At 52.8% G+C, this 23,708-nt stretch overlaps 1 protein-coding gene across 5 annotated transcripts; it reads right to left on the minus strand.

The window, feature by feature from the left end:
* Positions 1-430: 430 nt before the first annotated feature.
* CBLC (Cbl proto-oncogene C) lies at positions 431-14,806 on the minus strand. Of its 5 annotated transcripts, XR_009537109.1 has the most exons (12): positions 14,408-14,805; positions 11,691-11,837; positions 10,925-11,081; positions 10,526-10,647; positions 9,272-9,409; positions 6,537-6,624; positions 5,713-5,844; positions 3,881-4,018; positions 3,512-3,592; positions 801-916; positions 614-679; positions 431-508 (listed from the first exon to the last, which is right to left on the minus strand). XR_009537109.1 is itself a non-coding variant. In XM_060131032.1 (11 exons), the coding sequence occupies exons 1-11, from the start codon at positions 14,755-14,757 to the stop codon at positions 670-672; spliced, it is 1,446 nt and encodes a 481-aa protein (XP_059987015.1). In that variant the 5' UTR covers positions 14,758-14,805; the 3' UTR covers positions 431-669. The 5 variants fall into 5 exon arrangements, 4 of the variants coding, with proteins under 4 accessions (XP_059987015.1, XP_059987014.1, XP_059987016.1 ...); XM_060131032.1 differs by having other exon boundaries at positions 431-679; positions 11,691-11,804; XM_060131031.1 differs by having other exon boundaries at positions 431-679.
* Between the last annotated feature and the right edge of the window lie 8,902 nt (positions 14,807-23,708).

Genomic DNA, 23,708 nt, shown 5'->3' on the forward strand with positions numbered 1-23,708 from the left:
CTTAGGCAGAGGGATGTTGTTTCCCAAGAGGCATGGAGGAAAGAGAGAGGGATGAGAATGGATTGTGGGAAGACTGGGTGTACAAATAACTCTCAAGGAAATGTGGGGTCTTTTTGCCTTGGATAACTGGGTTTGGGTCTGGGAATTTTTTTTTTCCATGCTGGGGAAAGGGAGTTGAATGCCTGATTCTCTGAGAACTTGGGACTCTGGACTCCTAAGTCCTGAGGGCAGGACTCCTGGGTCTGAGAGGGGAGGGGTCTGGGAGTCTAGACTCCTGGATCCGGAGGAGCTGGGTCTCCCACTCTCAGCTCTTGGAACCCCACACACTAGGGTTAAGCAGGTGAGGCTCAGACCCCAGGGACTGCCGTTCCCGACACCAAGCTGCCCCCTGGTGGCCCCTACGCTCCTTCTCCACAAACCAGAGGACAGACCCGGCTTGGCAGTTTATTTCCGCTTCCCAAACCCCTTCCAGCCCCTGGGACTCCCTTTCGCAGCACATCTGGGTGCCCTGTGAGGTGGAAAGAGCGGTGGGTTAGGTAGTATCACATCCAGGTTGGGTGGGGCAGGCAGGGCCAGGCTGAGGGAGGGAACCTGGACGATGCGGGGCCCTCACCTGGCATCCAGGCCTTCGTGGGTCCCTCAGGGGCAGATGGAGGGGAGACTTTCCCTTTAGGAGTTTCTGCAATGGGGAGAATTTAAGGGGGGATGTCAATTTCCTAGGACCAGTGTTTCCCTTCCTCCCCCACCTCCTCCTCCCTCACACCCAGGAGTCCTGGACCCCAGCCGCCCTCTCCACTTACCCCCTGGTGCCCGCCCTGGCCTGGGGGCTGGAGGTGATTTCCAATGAGGCTGAGGCCTCAGTCCAAAATCTTGGCAAGGTTAGAGGGGCTCGAAGTCTGGGGAGCGCCAGAGGCGCCTGGAGGGGAGGAGATTAAGAAATTTCGCAGATGAGCTGCAGCTGTCAGGCCTAGACAGGGATAACCCAGTGATGGCGGGGATGGGGGGTGGGAGGGGGGACGGGCAGTGTGGCAGGGTCTTGCCCTAGTCCATGCTGTTTTTTCCCCCCTAACACCTCTGGCTTGCTTAGAACAAACTTTTGTTTGTCTATCCATCCATTCATCCACCCATCCATCCATCCACCCATTTGTCCACCCATCTGACCAACCATTTGACCATCCATCCATCCATCTACCCATCCATTCCCCCTTCTATCTCCCCATCCATCCATCTGTCCGTCTGTCCATCCATCCATCCACTCATTCATTCATTCATTCATTCCTCCCACAAATTTCCCAAGCAGCTACAGTGTGTCCGGCACTGTTCTGGGCTCTGAAGAGTCAGCCAGGAACCAGATAGACTAAAGTCTCTGTCCTCATGCAGCCAACAGTCTACTAAGCAAGAGGCTTAACATGAGTCATCAGTGCATGAACAAGGAAATATCCCAGAGTGTTAGGTGTCCTTCAGAGAACTGAAATAGCGGAGGGGGAGAATGGGGGCTCATCAGACATGAGGGTGCCTGGGGAAGGCCTCCTGGAGGAGGGGAAAATTGAACAGAAGCCTCAGTGCAAGAAGGATGTGGGCAGAAGCGCTGCAGTGGGTGGTGGGCTTGCTGGCTTGTTAGAAGAACAGCAGGGGGTCCATTGTTGCTGGAAAGGAGTTGAAGGGGTGGTAGGAGGTCAGAGAGGTGGGGAGGGGGTCAGATCCCCAGGCCTTATGGGCTGATGGAGAGGATGTTGGCTTTAATTCTTGGAGTCCTGGGGTCTTGGGGGCTTCTAAGAGGTGAGGGAGGGGATCTGATTCAGGTTACAAATGCCCAGTCTTGCCGATTTCATCACAACTCCCGGGGCCCATGCCACGCTTGTCCTTATTCTCCACATGGAGACACTGAGGATGGGAGAGGTCCCCCGTGGCCACAGCGAGGTGCCTGGGTCCCTTTGAATGACGGTGTCAACCCCTAGAGGGGGATTTCTCTGCTGGAGAACAGCACTGTGAGGGAGCATGTCTAGCTGGGGGGTTCCTCCAGTGATGAATGGACGAATCCCCTCATGGCAGGGACTGGCATCACGCCCATTTCACAGACGAGGAAATTAAGGATGAATTCTGGAGTCTGGAGCCAGGGGCCTGGGTTCCAGTCCTGCCTGCCTCTCTCGCCTTTGAGCTGGGTGACCTTCAGATCTTGGAGCCTCGGTGTACCCCTCTGTATAATAGGGATCATAACAGCATCTAGCTTACCAGGTTGTCATGGCAACTAAATATAGCGGGAGTTACACACGCGTGTTAGCTATTCTCATTATGACAGTCACCTTGCTGGGAGGTAGAACACCCGAGGCTCTCTTCTGCCTCGTTTTGAAAAATGACGGAAGAGGAGTTGACTGGAATTTGAATCAGGCCGGGTTCGGGAAAGAGGAAAAGGTCTGCCAGGCGGAGGGCACAGCCTCGGCATAGGTGTGACCCTCTGGCCAGAGGTGCCTGTCATCCTCTGTCCCCCTTCATTGTCCTCAGAGGCTGAGTGCCTCTGAATGTTTCCATTTGTTTTTGGCTGCAGGTTGCGATCTGTTTTTAGCTTCCCTGGCTGGTGTCACCGCCCCTGCCCCCCCTCCCAGCTGGCTCTCTTGTTTGCTGTGGTCGAATAATGTTCCCAGACTTCCTGAGCTGTTTGTTTGAAGACTGCCCAGTATTGATTGGATCTGGTGTGTACTCAGCCTGAGATGTTAACAGAGACTTCTCCCTACCTCCCCGCCCCCTGTACCGCAGGAAGCCAGGGGCTCGGAAGCCAGGGGGGGTGGGGGGAAGAAAAAAAGCAAGGCCAGGGCTCACTTAGAAAATAAGCAGATGATTTTGGGGGTTTTTAAGGTTTCTCCTCTTTCAGGCTGTGTGTTTGGGCAGGTGCAGTCACCTCTCTGAGCTTTTTTCTTCTGGAAAAGGAGGAGAGGAAATTTTTGACTTCACAGGGTTGTTGGGAAGACTCATCCCATTGATTCACTCAACACCTATTTATTGAGCACCTACTATGTGTCAGGCACGATTCATATAACAGAGAATAAGGCAAAGTCCTAACCTTCGGGAAGGTGACAACCTGCTAACGGTGACAGAAAACAATAGACCATATACTCTGCCAGCCAGTGCAAAGGACTGAGAGAATGCAGCTGGGCAGGGGCTTGGAGGGACAGGGGCGCTGTTTTCAATAGGGTGGTCAGTGAAGGCCTCCCTGAGAGGATGAGATGAGAAAGTGAGCCTACGGAAAAGAGATACAGGCAGAGAGAACAGCTCGTGCAAAGGCCCTGGGGTAGGGCACACCTGGGATGCTGGAAGGAGAGCCAGAAAGCCAACGAGGGGGGATGAATAAGGGAGAGAAGAGAAGAAGCCATAGAGGTGTGGATGCCAGATGCCACCTTGTAAATGGGTGCAGAGAGCAAGTGCCTGGCCCATACCCCTGAGCACCTGGTCAGACTGGGGACCCCAGGGATGAATGGGACCCAAGTTGCCCACCTCAGACCAGTGCCTGACTCACCACCTTCAGCTGGTATTTGCTTCTCGGACTCTCGGGGGGCAGATCCAGCCGAGGGGGCAAGGGAGGAGGTGAGGGGGTCACCTAAGGGAGACAGAGGGTGGGGAGGGGGTTATGAGCTACCATTTTCTTCGCACCTACATGTCCCCCTGCCTGGAGGCCCACCGTTCAGGCATTTTCTAGGCTTTGGAGGTGGAATGGAGAATGAGACAAAGTTCTACCCTCAAGAGGGTTATACTAGAGAAAGCCATAGCCCCAGACCCTAAGGGATGCAAAAGTCCATGCCCCTGGGACCCCCGAATCCTGCCACCAGCCCCCTCCTCCCTCAGACCCTAGGGATTGCAGCTCCAGCTCCCGCCTGGCCCTACCTACCTGCTGCAGCTCCCCTCCGTTGTCATTGCTGTCCTCTGAGTCCTCAGCAGTGGCGCTGGCTTTCAGCTCATGGATAATCACAGCCGCTTGGCCCTTGATCTTGCAGCGGCAGAAGGGGCAGGTCTGGCTGTCTGAGTGCTGGGGGAGTGGGGAGGGAAAGGATCAGGGTCTCCCTGTTCCCCATCAGGTCCCCTGGGACTACAGGGGCCTTTATCCCCAACAGAGTGATGTGGGGAGGACAGACAGAGGGAGGGAGATGGAGACAGAGAGGAGGAATTATGAAGAGAGAAAAATGGAGAGACATGCAGGGCAGAAAGGAGGGGCTGGACCAGAGCCCGAGAGAGCCGCGGTGCTGTGTAGGTCTCAGCTGCACAGTAGTGATGCTATGGGCTAGGAATGCCTGAGACACTCAGCTGGGCCATATGTATTCACTGTGGGGAGTCCCACAGACACCGCCCTGCCACCACCACTGGGGCCAGTGTTATGGCTGGGCTAGCCCTTTGGTTCTTTTTTTATGCGGTACGTGGGCCTCTCACTGTTGTGGCCTCTCCCATTGCGGAGCACAGGCTCCGGACGCACAGGCTCAGCGGCCGTGGCTCACGGGCCCAGCCGCTCCACGGCGTGTGGGATCCTCCCGGACCAGGGCACGAACCCGCGTCCCCTGCATCGGCAGGCGGACTCTCAACCACTGCGCCACCAGGGAAGCCCGCCCTTCAGTTCTTACTATGACTGCAGGGCGCATCTCAGTATCAACCATCAGGGGACTTTGAAGAACAAGATTTATTACTCACAGGTCCTGGAGGGGTATGGGAGCTTGCAGTGGAGGTTACGGGAGGTCGCAGGCAGAGGGAAGGGAGAGAGGCAGGGAGGGAGGCGGACCTGGAGCTCTGCTTTTATTAGGGGCCAAATGGGGTGCCTAGGGTTTCTGGGGTTCATTATTTGTTGGCAAATTTAAAGCAGAAGAGCAAGAATCAGGGTATGGGGAGAGAGAAGCAGGACCACTCCAATGCTCCGTTACTTAGGGCTTTCTAAAGGGAAACTTCAAGAGTTGGGGTGGCTAGTTCCTTATCTAGTTGTTTTTTTTTTTTTTTGCTGTACGCAGGCCTCTCACTGCTGTGGCCTCTCCCGTTGCGGCGCACAGGCTCCGGACGCGCAGGCTCAGCGGCCATGGCTCACAGGCCCAGCCGCTCCGCGGCATGTGGGATCTTCCCGGACCCGGGGCACGAACCCGTGTCCCCTGCATCGGCAGGCAGACTCTCAACCACTGCGCCACCAGGGAAGCCCTATCTAGTTGTTTTGTTAGTCGCTGTGTCAGGGAGATGGATGTCTTTGTTATGATAAGCTCCGCAATCAGAAGCTTAAGGTCTAACACTTACATCACAATGGAAAACTTAGTATCGGGCACCCATACTCCATAGGGGTTCCCTTTACCCAGAGGCCTGGATCCTCCCTTGGGAGGTCACTACCACCAGCCCCATTCCCCTGAGAAGGTAGCTAAGGCTCAGAGAGGTAAAGCCACTGGCCCCAGATCACCCAGAGAGGGAATGCTACGGGCTAGGAATGCCTTGGCCATATTTACTGTGGTCAGTCCCACAGACACGCCCCTCCCACACCAGGGCCCATGTAGCATCTTCCACTAATAATGTAACTGGAGAAGGAGAAGCAGAGGTGACAGATGCAGAGTGAGACAGAGGCATAAATGGAGCGAGTTTCTCCTCTCCCTGGGCCTCAGTTTCCCCATGTGATCAACGAGGCATGTGGGCGATCCTCTAGGGGCTTTTACTATAGGGAGGCGGGGACCGGGCGGGAAGGCAGGGCAGGGTCGGACCTACCTGCCAGGTAGCCAGGCAGCGGCTACAGAGCAGGTGCCCGCACGGCTCCACCTTCACGTCCTTGTTGCTCTCGGCACAGATCTTGCAGAGCTCAAACGTGGAGTCCATGGCCCAGTACAGCTGCAGCTGCTCCTGGCAGGCGAGATGGGGATGACGACGACTGAGTGGTGATATCAGCCATGGAGATGCAAGTCGGGCCCCAGGAAATAAGTCCCAAACCTCTGCACCGGCCCTGAAGCCTCCCCTAAGTTCAAGGCCGTGTGTCCCAATGCCTCCTACATGTGCTTTTGTTATGGGACTTGTTCTCTGGGGGTGGTCTACGCCCAGAGCTGCCAGATTCAGCCAATAAACATACAGGATGCCCTGTTAAACTTGATTTTCAGATAAACAATGAATACATTTTGAGGTCTAAGTGTGTCCCGAATATTGCACGGGATATGCTCATACTCAAAATTTTGTTTGTCATGTCTCCTCTCACCCATGGGATGGCTGGAAGACTAAAAGCTGACACAGGGGCTGCCTCTAGCGAGTGCGCAAAGTGCATTAGCTGCTCTGATGATCTCAGCGGTATCATTTCCTGGTTTTATTCCCATGAAAAGCCCCGGGGAAGAGACAGGGGGAGCTGTGTTTTCCAGAGGAGGAACAGACAGGCTCAGAGAGGCCAAGTGATGTACCCCAGCTCACTCGGCCTCCAAGCCAGTACAAAACCCCAAGCCCTCTGCGAGTCCAGGGCCTGACTCATGGGAGGGGATCCCTGAGCCATGGTGCAGCGGATGGAGGCGGTGGGCGGTGAGCCGGGGAGGGAGGCCGGGCTTGCGCCTCACCTCCGACACGTGGACACGCTGATGGGGTTTCATCTGGCAGAGTTCGGTCAGGTCCGGGTTGTGGTTCTTCCCATCTGGGTAGAGGTAGCTGGGGGAAGGGAAGAGGGGGTACCGAGGGGCCCTCCAGCACCCCTCACCGCGCCCTGGAACATCTGCCCCCAATACATAGCTGGCCTGGGGATATTTTCCCTCCCTTCTCCTGAAATTGGGATTTTCTAGGGCAAGCTGTGTCCTCTCAGGCCCCCAGGGTAGGGCTGTGTCCCCTCAGACTCCTCAGGAAGGGCTGTGTCCCCTCAGATCCCCATAGAAGGACAGAGTAAGTGACTCCAGCTCTGGAAACTCCAGATGCACGAGAACCAGGAAACATCAAACCTCAGGCCCAGGCCTCCCAGAACTTTACCCGTCCTACAGTCTTCAGGTCCCAGCGTAATAGCATCTTAGTCACAGATTGCGGGAGTGACCAGATCCTAGAGTCTTCGGCCCACAGGGCTGGAAGGACCCCCCTAGTCCGTCTACACTATTCTCACTTCACAGAGGGTGACCGGGGCTCAGTGTGGGACAGGCAATGCCCGAGGCCACAGGGTGAGGCCTGGAGGGATACAGAACCAGGGTTGTGGGCCGGGTCTGAGAGCCTGGCTCCAGGTCAGCCCACAAGAAGGCTCTGCACACCTTGGGTCTCCCGTCCAGGTCATAACTGCAGCCCCAGATCAACTCAGGGCCGCAGGTTCCCCAAGGCCGGTGGCTCTGCCTGGCCAGCCAGGTAGAGCAGTGCAAGCACCCCGGCCTGGGCCCTGGTGCGGCTTCCCACAAACACACTGTGTGACCTGAGCTGGGCAACTCTACCTCTCTGGCCTCAGTTTTCTCTTCTGTGAAATGGACATAATTGTGCCTAAGGCAAAGATGGGTGGTGAGGATTAAGTAAGACAGTGCTCAGAAAACAAGCAGGACTTGCCCCCACACATAAGTACCCAGTGAGAGGGGAACTGCTAGGATCGATGTGAGACCCAGAAAACTGTCTTGCTGTGTGGCAGAAAGAGCTTGGGGTCGCCTGCCCCCTCTCTCTTGATTTTCCCGTCTCTAAAATTGTGTGTGTGTGTGTGTATACATAGGGTAGGGGGGTTAAACCAGATGGATGGTATTCACACTTATTTTAACTCTGGGAATCCTCCACCGAAATCTGACCTGGAACTTAGTAGTTTATGCGTCAGGCACGAGTTCTGAGCCTGGCTGCCTGGCTTCAAATCCCAGTTCATTAGCTCAGAAGCTAATGTGTGACCTGGACAAGTGTCTCTGTCTCTCTGTGCCAGTGTCCTCAGTTATCAGATAGAGATGATAGTATATGTGTGGGTATGTGTATACATAGATATACGTACACACACACACAATGGATGTTCATTACTCGCAGACTCTGTAATTTGCAGACTTGCCTACTTGCTAAAATGTATACGGAACCTCAAAATCAATACTCCCTGCGGCATTTTCACAGTCATTCATGACCAGGCCTGCTCCCAGCTGAGGAGGAACAAAGCAGCATTTGGCCTTTTCCTTTCAGTTCTCATACTGTAAACGTGTCCTTTTTACAGTCTATTTGGTGCCCCATTTTCCGCGTTTTAATGCTTTTTCTCGGTGACTTGGCTGGCTTAAAGGCCCCCCAAGCAGAGTGCTGAAGTGCTGTCTCATGTCCTAAGCACAGGAAGGCCGTGATGTACATTATGGAGAAAATACGTGTGGGAGATGAGCTTTGTTCAGGTGAGTTACTGCGCTGCGGGCCGTGAGTTCAATGTGAACGTATCGATGATATATCGATGTATTAAATTAGGTGTCTTTAAACAGATATACACATAGGGGTTATTATGTAGTGACTGGTTGACAAAAATGTGACCAGAATCTTGCAGGAACCTACAGCTTCATTTCCCCCAGGAGCAACGGCTCAGGATTCACTAATTCAGTGTTGGCTGCGATTTTGTAGAACAGAACTACCACAAATAATGAGAAATAATGAGAATCAACTGCATATCTGTCTGTCTGTCCGTCTGTCCGTCCATCCGTCCATCCATCCATCTACCTAGCTACCTAACTACCTACCTATCTAATGTATGTATCCATCCATTCTTTCTTTCTCTCTCTCTCTCTACCTACCTACCTATCTATTTATCTATCTGTCTATCACCACCCATGTATCTATCCACCATCTATCTCATAGTGTATCATACAGATACGACCGCTAGCTAAGGAGGCTCTGGTTAAATGTCCAGGGTGAGACTTGGGAACCTCACCTACCAATTTTTCCCCTCCCATCCTACCCAAGGCAGATTCCGAAAGAGGGGCCCTGGGGCAGCCAAGATTACAGATTGAAAACCCCAGTCTAGCTATTTGCCCAGTTCTCCTTCTGCTCTAACAGTCTAAATTCTAGAATAGGATATGGATATCTAGAAACAAAAGCCCTCGAGTGCAAGTCCAAGGAAGGGGACCACTGGGGTTGTGCTCAACTCCCACACACTCCTCGGAGAGCTGCTGCTAGCCCAACAGGGCAGCTTTGTGGGAACTAGAAAAGGTGCCCTTTCCTCTGGACCCTTGTCTGCCACCTGCTGGCACACTGTAGTACTGCAAGTTTATGTTGTCTACTCCGTGAACCCTGTGCCCTCAGGCGTGGTGATCTTGGGCAGCGCTCTACATGCATGACCTTTCCAAGCGCATTCTGTTGACACCCTCCGCCTGCTAGGATGGTGACTCACAAGCCTTCCTTTTGTCCTTCCAGGAGTGCCTGGAACAGAGGTTTGTTGACAGGGATGGTCTGCAGGATGTTGCCATCTGAGCTCACGAATCCGATGGCCCACTGCCCCGGGCGAGTGCAGCTGGGCCGGAAGACGTAGCTGGAGGAAGAGGTAGGAAGGGATGGGGTGAGGGAGTGGTCACTGCTGTCCTTTCTAGAACTCGCCGGCCCTTCACCCTGTCGGGGATCCAGGTCTCTAAGTCCTTGCTCCCTTATAAACTTCTAGGCAGTGAGGTGCTAGATAGATCCTTGGCTGCCACTATAGCGAATGTCTGCTGTGTTCACCTGCTTGGCTCCTCCTCCACCTTCACTGGGGTTTAGACAAAGCTGATTCTGGCTTGGCCAACCAGTCCTTTTCAGGACCCCGGCCAGAGTGATGGGAGTCAGCCTTGGGACTTTTGCTGGAAGTATTAGGAGTAAGGCACTCCATTTCTATAGGGTTGATAAGCTGGTAGGGTGTAAAGCTGGGGCTTCTAGAAACCATTTGCCACCATGAGGAAAGACTGTGGTTGAGAATGAGGCTAGCAAAGAGGAAAGCAGGGGGAGAACAGGAACTGATTTCTGACAATAGCACTTGAGCACCTGGATCCAGCTGTGCCTGAAACCCAAACCTGGTCTTTTCAATTATGGGCATTAATTCATTTCTTTTTCTTTCCCTTTACACCAGTTTGAAGTACAACTGGAAGAGTGCTAATATATACCATCTTGGGGGTCCTGCACCTCAGCCCTGCAAAGACGTAAGAATCTGACATCCGATTCCCTTAACTTCCAGGGAGCTCAGTCCCTCAATTTTTAGCCCTCTAGAGGGATCCCACAGCTCAGAACTCCTGGCCTGAAATACTTTAAGGACTCAGGTGTCTGGTTTCCCAGAAGGTGGGAGGTCATATTTAAAATATTTAACAGATGGTACTGCATGGGCTCTAACCTATCAGAAACAAATCTTATCCTGGGGCGGGGTCTTCAGGCCCCCTTGCCAGACCAGGTATTGTCCCTTTAGCTGCTGGATCGTGGGCAGGTCTAGGTGGTCCCGGGAGAACCTAGGTTGTAGGGGGCACTCAGCATCCTACCTCTGAGTTCTCGACTCTCTGGGGTCCCATGTACTGCGGCCCTTCGGTTCTTACTTTCTGCAGGATGTCTAGGCCATCCAGACACCCCAGCCTAGGACCCAGACCCCTGCACCCTCGGCAGCCTTCTCCTCGAGTCCTGGCCCTTTTACCTGCCTGGCTTGTCTCTGTAGGTCTGCAGACGTGCTCGGACCTCATCGTAAGTGAGGAAGGCCATGTAGCCTGGGTGGTTGACGGCCAGGAGCTGCCAGTTCTTGAGGAGTGTTGGCCATGGCTAAGGTGGGGCAGTGCTTGGATCAGGGAGTGTCTGCTGAGGAAGCAGCCCACACCCCTAGTGCCTACCAGAGTCCAAGAACCCAGACACCTCCCTCACTCCCAAAGATACTCCCTCAGGAATATATTTGACACAGAAGATTCCAGACCCTTCCTTCTCCAGAACCCAGGAATCCGGCCCCCAGCCCCCTCCTCCCTCAGACCCACAAGCCCAGGCCCCCAGCCCCTCCTCCCCCAGGACCCAAGCGTCTGGGCTTCAGGCACTGGCCTTGCCTGACCTGGAAGAGCCTGGTGAAGATGTCAAACTCGAACATGGACACATGGCCGCTGCAGGTGAGGTCAATAGTGGAGCGCAAGGCCAGGGTGGTGCAGCCAGGCTCCACGGGGTGGCAGAGGCACAGAAGCAGCTCAAACTCAGCCCAGGGCAGCACACACCTAGGTGCAAGGGCGTGGCGGGAGGGGGCTGTAGGCGGAGCCTCTGGGAGGCTAGAATGGGAGCACTTCTGGGAAGGAGGCAACAAGGGGCCTGGGTCCTGGGTCTGAGGGGGGAGGGGCCGGGGGCCTGGGTCCTGGGTCTGAGGGGGGAGGGGCCGGGGGCCTGGATCCTGGGTCTGAGGGGGGAGGGGCCGGGGGCCTGGATCCTGGGTCTGAGGGGGGAGAGGAGGGTCTGGATCCTGGGTCTGAGTGGAGAGGGGCCGGGGGCCTGGACTCCTGAGTCTGAGGAGGAGGGGCCGAGGGCCTGGATCCTGGGTCTGAGCGGGGAGGGGCCGGGGGCCTGGACCCTGGGTCTGAGGAGAGAGGGGGGTCTGGATCCTGGGTCTGAGGGGGGAGGGGCCGGGGGCCTGGATCCTGGGTCTGAGGGGGGAGAGGGGGGTCTGGATCCTGGGTCTGAGGGGAGAGGGGCCGGGGGCCTGGACTCCTGAGTCTGAGGAGGAGGGGCAGAGGGCCTGGATCCTGGGTCTGAGCGGGGAGGGGCCGGGGGCCTGGACACCTGTGTCCGTGGGCGGGGGCAGGATGGGGTCCCAGGGGCGGGTGCTCACTCACCGGGCTCCGCAATGGTCTCTCCAGAAAGTGTGGGCCGGGACCTTGGTGAGCTGGTACGTGTGTCCACAGTATTTGCCCCCAGGGAAGAGTGCGCCCAGCTCCGCGCACATGTGGCTGAAGATGAGGGTCAGCTTGGCCAGCTGTCGCCTGCGAGGTTGGGCTCTGAGGACCTGGACTTGACCTTGGGGCCCCCACTGACACCTCCACCCTCTGGCCGGAACACCCACAGGGGTGAGGCCCCCAGAATCTGTCTAGGGTGTCAGTGCAGGATAAAAGTAGATTCCAAGACCGCCTGTTGCAGTGCTGATGCCTCCCCACTCAGAACCTCAGTGTCCCCGTCTGTGAAGGAAAGGGAGGTACCACCTAATATCCAAGGCATCCTCCGGCAAATAAATCCCAGCCTCTGCCTGAAGCCTTGCCTAGCTGGACGTGGGGACCACTAGGGCTGGGGCCATTTAGGGGGGCCTGAGTTCGGAGACTCCCTGTTGTTTTTAGCAGCACTGGGTGGTGGACCCCTGTGCTTCCTCCTGCTGGCTGCCTCCCTGAGGGGCCGTTCAGGACGTGGCGAGCAGTAGAGGGGAGCTCTGACACTTAGTTGTGTGATTTTTGGCAAGTTCCTTTTTCCCTCCCCTGCTAAGCCTCAGTTTCCTCAACTGTGAAATGGGCATAAATACTGGGTAAGTACAGCCTCTGCTTCACAGGGGGAGCGATGAGGATTCTAACCCATCTTACGAGCACCTAAAATGCCAAGCACAACCTAGTATACAGTCGGCACTCAGGGCATGTTAATTACTATTACTGTTCTTATTATTTTATATTAATAACCTCCAGGTCTGTAGGATTCCTGATGCCTTTTTTTTTTTGGCTGCATCGGGTCTTGGTTGTGGCACACGGGATCTTCATTGCAGCACGCAGGCTTCTCTCTAGCTGTGGCGCGCGAGCTCCAGAGCACGTGGGCTTAGTTGCAACATGGCATGTGGGATTCCTAGTCCCCCGACCAGGGATCAAACCCGTGTCCCCTGCATTGGAAGGTGGATTCTTAACCACTGTACCACCAGGGAAGTACCCCTGATGCCTTTTATAGGGCCACCCTTGACAGTTTCTAAGCACCCTCCCTTCCCAGAGTCTGTAATATGGTCACTATTCACATGTGACTGGTCCAAGTTGAGATGTACTCTAAATGTGAAATACACACTACATTTCAGAAACTTAGCGCAAAAGGAAAAAAAAAAAAAGAATGTGAACGATCTCATTAATCATCACCTTATATTGATCATAAGTTGAGATATATTGGATATAGTGAGTTAAAGAAAATGTTACTAAAATTTATTTCACCTGTCTAACAAAACTCTTTGTAATATGTGTACTAGAAAATGAAAAACTACATATGTGGCTTGTATTAGATTTTAGTGGAAAGTCCTGGTCTAGAATCTCCGTCAAAGAGTTGCCAGGACCCTCAACTCTAGAAAATCCACTGAGATACTCACTGAGCCCCTAAGCTTCCTAGTTTCTAGAACCTACTGCATCTAGAACAGTGGTTCTCAGTGGAGTTATACCACCATTCTAAGGAGCTTCTAGAAATTTACTTGAGGCTGGATTGTGGGGACAATCCCCTCCAGTTAGATGTACCCACACCCCACTCAATCTTCCAATGTCCCATCAGACATCTGTGAAGGTGGAAAATCCGTTTCTAATGATCTGAGCTTAGAACCCAGTTCAGTTTCACATAAGCATTTTTTATGGCCACGCCCCGCAGCTTGTGGGATCTTAGTTCTCAGACCAGGGATTGAACCTGCCCTCTTGGCAGTGAAAGCATGGAGTCCTAACCACTGGACCGCCAGGGTATTCCCTACATAAGCATTTTTTGCACTTTGCAAATTGATTTTGAATTTTCCAGAAATTCACTATCCTACGTATCCAGGGAAGTCTGTTTGATTCAGCAATAGTGATTTTTCCCTCCAAGTGCAAGTGTCTGACTCGTCAATTCTACCTTCCAGAATAATTGTAACTATGCCTTGGCACTTTCATTTGAAATATAGATAATTTTATTATGAAGAACATTCCTTTTATCTCCTCCTTATAATACATTTTGGGCATTATAGTGGGTTTTTTTAAAGAATTATGACTAGGTAGGTTATTTACCCTATGTATTTCATTTCAGGATGGATTTAAAGAAACACTACAAAATATGTGCTCTAAAAAAGGGGCGTGGGGGCCTGTTGGGATTGAGAACCGCTGTTCCAAACCTTGTTCTGGGCTCTAGGCCTCAAACCTCTGCCCTTGTCACTCAGCAGCCCTTTCCCCAGAATTCAGAACTGGAGCCGCCAACCTGCAGACAGGCACCAGGTCCTGAGCTAGCTCTTCCTCAGGAGCTAAAGAGGCTCTGGGAGTCCCTCAGGCGGGGGCGGTGATGGGGGCTTAAAGAGTACTTTGTCTAGCGATCCGCACGCAGGAAGCTCCCTGGGGTCTCCACATTCCAGGATGTGTGTCTAAATCCTCTGGGAGAGCAGCCCGCTTCTTAGCCAAGAAAGAGGGGGAAATGCGGAGCTCGGTGCCCAGGTGCCCCAGGAAGGAAAAGCCTGGGTGGCCCCGTTTTCCATGTTCCTTCAGGGAGAAGGGCTTGGGACCGGGACCCCTGGGTCCGAGGGAGGAGGGAGCTGGGAGCATGACCTGGGACCCACTCGCGAGCTCACCTTTGTCCTGGCGCAAGGGCTCACCTGAGTCTGGAGCCCTCCCGGAAGAGCTCGTCGTTGGTAGTCTTCCGGCCCCGGGGTGGCAACAGTGCCGCCACCTGCCTGCTCTTGGCCTCCAGGTTAGCGAGATAGACCACGAGAAAGTCCTTCGCACCACCGGGACCCTCGGGGCCGTCTCCGCCGTCCGCCCGCCGGGCGTGCGCCACCTCGCGCAGCAGCTGCGCGGTGCGGGGCAGCAGGTCCCGCAGCGAGGGGGGACTCGAGGCGAGCCGGGGGTCCCCGCATTGCTCTTCCAGGCGCTGCAGCAGCCTCACCGCCCGACCGAACGCTTTGGATTCTCTCCACTGCCGTCCCCGCGGGGCCGCCGCAGCCATGAATCCCTCCGATGCCGGAGGAGGTGAGCGAGTGGCTGGGAGAGGCGCGGCCCCGCCTAGCCCGAGGTGGGGGCGGGACGGGGCGGGCCAGGTGAGGGCGGGCCCTGGAGAACCCGGGAGGGGACTGCAGGTACCTGTGTGTCCAAAGGGGGCGGGGGCTGGGGACTCTGGCAACTGGGTTCCTTAGAGATGGGGTTCAAACGTCTGATCCCCAAAGAAAAGCCGGATGGGGTGGCTTTGGTGGGTGGCGATAGGACTTCCTGAATGGGTGGGAATCGCAGGTAAGATGCCTGGGCCCCTTCTGGGAAGGGCTGAGGACTGGGTCCCAAGGTAGCAGTGGAGGAGGGGTTGGGGGAAACCTAGGACTTTTGTTGGGGGCGACAGTGGGGCTGGGAGTTCAGCTACCCAGACCCTGAAAGGGATGGGGTTGGAACGTGGCTTTCCTGGGTCGTGGCTCAAAGTTTGGGTCATGCGTCGTGGCATGGGATTAAAGGTCAGAGAGCTGAACTTTCTAGGAGGAAATGTTAGGGAAATATTGTGATCCCTCTGTCCCTGAGAAGGAACACAGCGTGCCCAGACCCGTGGGTCCCCTAAGAGCAGAAGTTGGGAGAAGGGTGTCTGAGGGAGCAGGAATTTGGTGACATAATTCCTGGGTCCCCACAGCAGGGGCCTGCGAAAAATCGGGCTGGAGTTGAGACACCCAGATTTCCAAAGGAGGTGGGGGCTTCTGGGTCCTGAGGGGATGAGGCGGGAAGATGGGGTTCATGAATGCTGAGGCCCAGGCGCGGCTACTCAGCGCAGGGCTGGAGAGACGTGGTTCTCTCCCCAACCTGCGCCACCTGTAGCATCTCCCCAGCCAGGGCTGTGCGTTGGGCGGCCACGGCGCGGGGGCGTTGGGGGCCGGACCGTCCCTCCGCCCCCAAGGCATCCAGGCCACGCCCCTGGGCGTCCTGGCCACGCCCCGGCCAGGAGACTGGCCAAGTTCTGATTACAAATATGCACGTACCTAGAGAATTTCCAATCAGAGAATAATAGTAATAGCTAACATTTATTAAACATTCACTCTCTGTCGGTCCTTGCGCGTCAGGCTTTACATTTTCTCACTGAATTCTCAAAAACTCTTTCAGGTAGGAGGGGGAGAGGGATGAGAGACGAGGCTCCCATTGCACCCCACCCTCCTCCTCAGCCCCCATCCCCCATCGCTCAGAACCCGAGAATCCTTAACTTGTGGAATCTTCGAATTTACGTCTCAGACTAAGCGAAGACCCGGGCTTTGCCGTCGGGATGGAGGGGTCTGCCTCCCAGCTCCTTGCCTTCCCGCATCCTCTGAGCCTCAGTTTCCACCTCCGCGAAACAGGATGAAAACCCACTGGCCTGGCAAAAATTCAAAGTTTTGATGATACCAAGTGTTGACCAGGAGCTGATGGAAGTGTAAACGGACAAATTAGGTCGGAGAATAACTTGACAGGATCCGTCAAAGCCTTGGCAGGGCAAGGCCATTGCCAGCTACCTCCTTCAGAGCCGTGGCTTGTAAACGCTTTTGCTCACACTGGGACGTTATACACCTGAAACAAACAAGTTTCACAGGGCAATCCTTACCCCGACTGTGTGCATGCGCTCTCGTATCTTCTATTCAATTTAATTGAATTTCATCAAAGGGAAAATTGTGTTTGCAACCCATGAAATTGATTTCACAACCCACTAATGGATCTTGTCGGGTAGGTTGTAAAATACTGCCCTAAGAAACTCCAAGAGATGTGTTCAGGGATGTTAATTGCAGCCTTGTCGGAAATGGAGAAAACTGGAAGCAGGGCAAGTGTCCACCATCAGAAGCAATGAATACATTGTGGTATGCGTTCACAAAGGACTCCCACAGAGCAGTTCAAGTGAATGAACTGGACACACATTCCAACAACCTGACTCGTAAAAACGTAATGATGAGTGTACTGTGTTGAACAGTACCCCTCCCCCATTTGTGTCCACTGGAACCTATGAACGTGACCCTACTTGGAAATAGTTTTTTTTTAATTTTTTAAAAAATTAATTTATTTTATTCATTTATTTTTGGCTGTGTTGGGTCTTCGTTGCTGTGAGCAGGCTTTCTCTGGGTGTGGCAAGCGGAGCTACTCTTCCTTGAAGTGCGTAGGCTTTTCACTGCTGTGGCTTCTCTTGTTGCGGAGCACCGGCTTCTCATTGTGGTGGCTTTTGTTTGTTGCGGAGCACCGGCTCTAGGCGCGCGGGCTTCAGTAGTTGTGGCATGAGGGCTCAGCAGTTGTGGCTCGGGGCTCTAGAGCGCAGGCTCAGTAGTTGTGGTGTACAGGATTTGTTGCTCCGCAGCATGTGGGATCTTCCCCGACCAGGGCTCGAACCCGTGTCCCCTACATTGGCAGGAGGATTCTTAACCACTGCGCCACCAGGGAAGCCCAGAAATAGCGTTTTCATAGGTGTAACCGAGTTAAGATGAGGTCATACTGAATTAGGGTGGTCCCTAAATCCAATATGACTGGAAATTTGGACACAGACACAGGTACACCCACAGGGAGAAAGCCATGGGACGACAGAGGCAGAGATTGGAATGATGCATGTATAAGCTAAGGATTGCTGGGAAACACCAGAAGCTAGGAAGCGGCAAGGAAGTACCCTCCCCTAGAGCCTTCAGAGAGAGCAGAGCCCTGCCAGCACATTGGTTTGGAGCTCCTAGTTCCCAGAATTTTGAAAGAATAAATTTGTTGTTGTTGTTTTTTTGGCGGTACGCGGGCCTTTCACTGCTGTGGTCTCTCCCGCTGCAGAGCACAGGCTCCGGACGCACAGGCTCAGCGGCCATGGCTCACGGGCCCAGCCGCTCCGCGGCATGTGGGATCTTCCTGGTCCTGGGCACAAACCTGTGTCCCCTGCATCGGCAGGCGGACTCCCAACCACTGCGCCACCAGGGAAGCCCAAATTTGTTGTTTTGAGCCGCTGAGTTTGTGGTCCTTTGTTACAGCAGCAACAGGAAATTAATACAATAAGTTAAAAAAAAAAAAAAGCAAGTGCAGAAGGATTAGTACAACACAATGTTGTTTATACCAGGTAAGGAAACCTGCAAAGGGAATTCCCTAGTGGTCCAGTGGTTAGGACTCCGTGCGCTCACTGCCGAGGACCCGGGTTCAATCCCTGGTCAGGGTACTAAGCTCCCACAAGCTGCACAGCATGGCCAAAAAATAAAGAAAAGAAAAGAAAACCTGCAAAACCAATGCTCTATATTATTGGGGGATGCATCGTATGTGATAATAGTATGAAACCATGAGTGGTAATGTTGAGCATTAAATGAAGGACATGTCGAAGGAAAAAGATGGACTCTGAGGATACAATGGGACTACGATAACGTTAACGCTTTAATTAAAAAAAACTGTGCCAAATATGGCAAACTGGTTAAGAGTTCATATAGTTGCAAAGTGGATACAAAAGCAGTGGATGAGGGCTTCCCTGGAGGCGCAGTGGTTAAGAATCCGCCTGCCAATGCAGGGGACATGGGTTCGAGCCCTGGTCCGGGAAGATCCCACATGCCGCGGAGCAACTAAGCCCGTGCGCCACAACTACTGAGCCTGCGCTCCAGAGCTCATGCTCTGCAAGAAGAGAAGCCACCGCAATGAGAAGCCCGCGCACCGCAAAGAAGAGTAGCCCGCGCTCGCTGCAACTAGAGAAAGCCCGCCCGCAGCAAAGAAGACCCAACACAGCCAAAAATAAGTAAATAAAATAAATAAATTTATTTTAAAAAATCAGTGGATGATAAGAAAAGATACTGAAAAATCATTATCAGTTAGGGAAATGAAAATCCAAACCACAAGGACATCCCACTTCACACCTGCCAGGAAGGCTATAATCAAAAGGACAGACAATAATAAGTATTGGAGAGGCTGTGGAGAAACTGGAACTCTCAGGCAGTGCTGGTGGGGATGTAAAATGGTGCAGCTGCTTTGGAAAACGGTTTGGTAGTTCCTCAAAATGTTAAACATAGAGTCATTGTATGATCCTGGAATTCCATGCCTATGTATATATATCACAGAGAACTAAAAACATATATCCACACAAAGATTTGTGGAAACCACTTAAATGCCCGTCAAATGACAATGGATAAATGGGTAAATTAAACGCAGTGTTCCCATATAATGGAATATTATTTGGCCATTAAAAGGAGTGAAATATTGATACAGGCTACAACGTGGATGAACCTCAAAAGCTTTATGCTAAAGTAAAAGAAGACAGTCACAAAAGACCACATATTGTACGACTCAATTTATATAAAATGTCCAGAATAGGCAAACCTATAGAGACAGGAAGAATATTAAGGATTGCCTAGGGCTGAAGGAAGGGGGTTAGGGGGAAATAGGGAGTGACTACTAACGGGCAGGGGGTTTCTTTTGGGGATGAAGAAATGTTTTAAAATTGATTGTGGTGATGATTTCACAACTCTCTGAATTCACCAAAACCACTGAATTGTACACTTTAAATAGTTGAATTGTAGGCTATATACATTATATTTAATAAAACTGTTTATACAAAGTGGAGGCCGGACCCCAGGGTAGCCACAAGAGGGCGCACTAAGCACAGATTTACCTCCTCCCTTGGGAACTGAGTTTCTCAGGCCCTGCCCGCAGACCCTGGCCACATCTTTGAGAATCTGGCCACGCCCCAAGGTTCTGACCACACCCCAGGATATGGCCTGTCCTTCATCCAGGCCACGCCTCTGAAACTTTGCCCACACCCCCAAGACCCTGGCCACACCCCGAGACCTTAACACACCCTAAAGCCCGTGTCATACCCCAAAGCAGAGTCTGAGGCAGCAAATTCACACTCCCAACTCCGCAAGCTCTGAGCACAGATGCATGCACAGACTTAAATCCTCTTAGAAACACAGAGCCTTAAAACAATGACTTGCAATTTGCAAGCGTTCTTTTCTTTTTTGAAAACATTTTAAACTTATAGAAAAGTTGCAAGAATAGGACAAAGGTTTCTTGTATACCCTTTACCCAGACTCATCAATCGTTAACAATTTGTCAATTTGCTTTATTATTTGCTCTCCCTCTCCCTCGAACCATTTGAGTTAAGTTTCAGACATTCTACCTCTTTGCTCCTAAACACTCCGATGTGTATCTCCACGTACAAGAACATTCTCTTACACAGTCACAGTACGGTTATCAGAAGCAGGACTGTTAACAGTGATACAATACTAGCATGTAACACTGCAGCCTATATTCAAATCACCAGTTGTCCCCAAATTATCCTCATAGCAAACCATTTTTTCCAGTCCAGGATCCAATCTGAGATCATGTGTTGCATTTAGGTTTTTTTTTTTTTTTGTAGTTTATTTATTTTTGGCTACGTTGGGTCTTCATTGCTGAGCGCGGGCTTCTCTTTGTGGTAGCTTCTCTTGTTGCAGAGCACGGGCTCTAGGCGCGTGGGCTTCAGCAGTTATGGCTCTTGGGCTCTAGAGCGCAGGCTCAGTAGTTGTGGCGCACGGGCTTAGCTGCTCCGTGGCATGTGGGATCTTCCCGGACCAGGGCTCAAACCCGTGTTCCCTGCACTGGCAGGCAGATTCTTAGCCACTGAGCCACCAGGGAAGTCCTGCATTTAGTTTTGATGTCTTTATACTGTCCTTCAGTCTGGTACAACCGCTCAGCCTATCTTTGTGTTTCATGAAGTTGACGTTTTCGATAAATCACAGGCCACTTCTTAGCTCTTTGGTAAGGTGTCTAGATTTGGGTTTGTCTGACATTTCCTTGTGATCAGATTCTGGTGGCAGGAATATTATAAAAGTGATGCTGTGTCCTTCTCAGTGCATGGTATCAGAAGGTACACGATGTTTGTCATCCCATTCTTGGTGATGAATTCCTTTGCTTGGTGAAGGTGAATTATGGAATCCCGGACTCACCGACCCACCAGGTCAGTGTCTCCCCTTTCTGGGCCTCAGTTTCCCTTTCTGTAAAATGGAGGTGTGGCTGACTTGAGGGTCTGCTCACACACCGAACCAGCGGATGTGTTCTGTTTAGTTCTTATGCTTTTAAAAGCATTTTGGGGGGACAGCACCCACATTTAAGATTTGGCAGATTTCATGCAAGCGCTTGAAAGAGATATTCTCTGACTGAGCATCTGGGTTTACTCAGGGTGGTGATAACAAGTGAAACTTTGCAACAGAGGCTGGGCCTCTGGAGCAATGCATTGAAAGTATGACTTCTGGCTCTAGAATGCAAGGACTTTCACAGATGAGAACAGTTCTTGGTGGTGGTGGTTAAGGGGGGTGTTTAATTCTGGGAGGGCTGGGGGGGGGGACTGGAGACCCTCTATATAGCCCTTCTCCCCTCTCCTTCGAGTCTTTCTTCAGGGGAAGGGGGCCGGGTGTGGAAGGACACGTGCCCAGTCCCAAGGTCAGGAAGCTGAGAGGGGGTTTCCACGTGTGGAGAGGCCAGATCCTTTGTTTTAGAGAAGTAAGTTACCAAGGTCAGGGCCGGGTTCAGCTTCTGAACCGGGGGATAGTTTCTCACACACAAAGAGGCACATCACCTACAGTCTGGACCCACAGATACAAGGAGATCTTGACACACACTCCAGGCTGGTGATGGGGCTGGCACCTACACTCTCATCAAATCCTCATCAACCCATCAGCCCTCAGACGTGGGCATTATTCGCATTTTACAGATGCGGAAACGGAGGCTCGGGGCCTGAAGTCGCCTGATCAAGGTCACATGGCTAGGGAATGGAAGGGCTGGACTCGAACTCAGTTCTAACTCCGGGGCCTGTGCTCTCAACGACACACCACCTGTAATCTTGCAGCCTTTCCACACACACATGCGTGTACACACACAGAATAATAGGCACAACCACATACAACCTTCCTGTGAGTCAAGAGGGCCCAGCGACTATGAGCGTGGGTCTAGGAGGCAGGAGACCTGGCCTTGGATGGGCAACTTGCTCTCTCTGAGTCTCAGTTTTCTCATCTGGAATATGGGTACCATCATGGTCAATACATGGCTGCTAATATTTGCTCCCAAACTGGTCACACAGTGTGACAGGGGACCAGACACAGCCACAAAGAATCACAGACACCAAAATGCAATGGGGAGTGGGTGAGGCTCACTCATTCCACCATCACTTCTCAGGGGTCTGCTCCGTGCCAGGCAGTGTCCTGGCTGCTGTGGGTAGGGCAGCAGGAGGAAACTGTCCTCCCAGGGCTCATGGTCTGCTGGAGAGACAGTCACTGCACATGACCTTGCTCATGTGGTGGGATTATCACGTGGGAAGTTCTCACACACAGCTGCTTGCAGGGCCCAACAGTCACCCTCTGTAGTGGGTTGAGCGGTGGCCTCCCACAAAGATATGTCCCCATCCTTACCCCCCAAAACCTTTAAATGTGACCTTATTTGGAAAAAGGATCTTTGCAGATGCACTTAAGGTTAGGATCTCAAGATGAGATCATCCTGGATTACCTGGGTGGGTTTAGGGCTAAACCCAGTGACAATTGTCCTTATGAGAGCCAGAAGAGAAGACACAGACACACAGCAGAGGAAGCCATGTGAAGATGGAGGCAGCGATTGGAGAGATGCAGCCACAAGCCAAGGAATGCCAGCAGCCACCTAGGATCCTCCCCTAGAGCCTTTGGAGGGAGTGTGGCCCTGCCCACACCTTCATTTTGAACTTCTGGCTTCCAGAACTGTGAGAGAATAAATTCATTTTGAGCCATCTAGTTTGTGGTCATTTGTTACAGCAGCCCTAGGAAACCAACATGTCTTCCAAATCAGGCAGCTCTAGGGACACCATAGCCCAGAGGCAGCATCAAAAGCACTGGCACATGGCTTCCCTGGTGGCGCAGTGGTTGAGAGTCCGCCTGCCGATGCAGGGGACGCGGGTTCGTGCCCTGGTCCGGGAAGATCCCACATGCCGCGGAGCGGCTGGGCCCGTGAGCCCTGGCCGCTGAGTCTGCGCGTCCGGAGCCTGTGCTCCACAACGGGAGAGGCCACAGCGGTGAGAGGCCCGTGTACAGAAAAAAAAAATTGGGCTACCCAGTCAGAGCTGCCCCAGAAGTGCGTGTACATGGATGTGTGTGCGTGTGTGTACACACACGCACACACCCCTAGCCTAGACGCAACAGTGTCTCCTAGGAAGATGTTAAGGCAGTGGGCCCCACAGATACAGCATGTTGTGGAGTCACCGCAGCAGAAATGTTCACAATCACCAAGACATACAAAGACCCAGAGGCCCAAGGAGGGCCCGCCAGACTGAAAAACCCACACTCAGCATCACTCGGAAACACAAACACATGGTCACTCAAGAAGACCAATAGAATGGGACCAAGGTTGCCAGCTTCTCCCAAAGGACACCCCTTTCTCCAAGGCTGGAGGCACTGGGGGCTGACATGGGGTCCAGCCCTTTCTTGGGGGGTCCAGCTTGTCCTTGCCCCCCCATTGTACATCCATCTTCCCTTCCCAACGGGCAAATCCCTGTAACAAATCACTTATCCATATACCCACCGCTTAGTGATGTTGCTTCTCTGATCGAATAGAGACTCCGATGATATTTACATCCTAACCCCTGGAACTCTGTGAATGTTACTTCATATGGCAAAAGGGATTTGGCAGCTGTGAGGAAGTTAAGGGTCTTGAGATGGGGGAGGTTATCCTGGATTATCTGTGGGCACCTGGGGGAATCACAGGGTCCTCCTAAGAGGGAAACGGAAGATCAGAGTAGATGTACAGATAGAAGCAAGAAGGTGCTGTGATACAAGGAAGGGGCCATGAGCTAAGGAATGCAGGCGGCCTCTGGGAGCTGGATAGTGCAAGGGACCAGATTCTCCTCTAGAGCTTCCAGGAGGAACCAGCTCTGCTGACACTTTGACTTTGGTCCAGTCAAGTTGATTTTGGACTTCTGACCTCCAGAACTACAAGCGCATGAATCTGTGCTGTTTTAAGCTGCTGAAT

Source organism: Lagenorhynchus albirostris, chromosome 19, assembly GCF_949774975.1.
Source record: "Lagenorhynchus albirostris chromosome 19, mLagAlb1.1, whole genome shotgun sequence".
NCBI lineage: Eukaryota > Metazoa > Chordata > Mammalia > Artiodactyla > Delphinidae > Lagenorhynchus > Lagenorhynchus albirostris.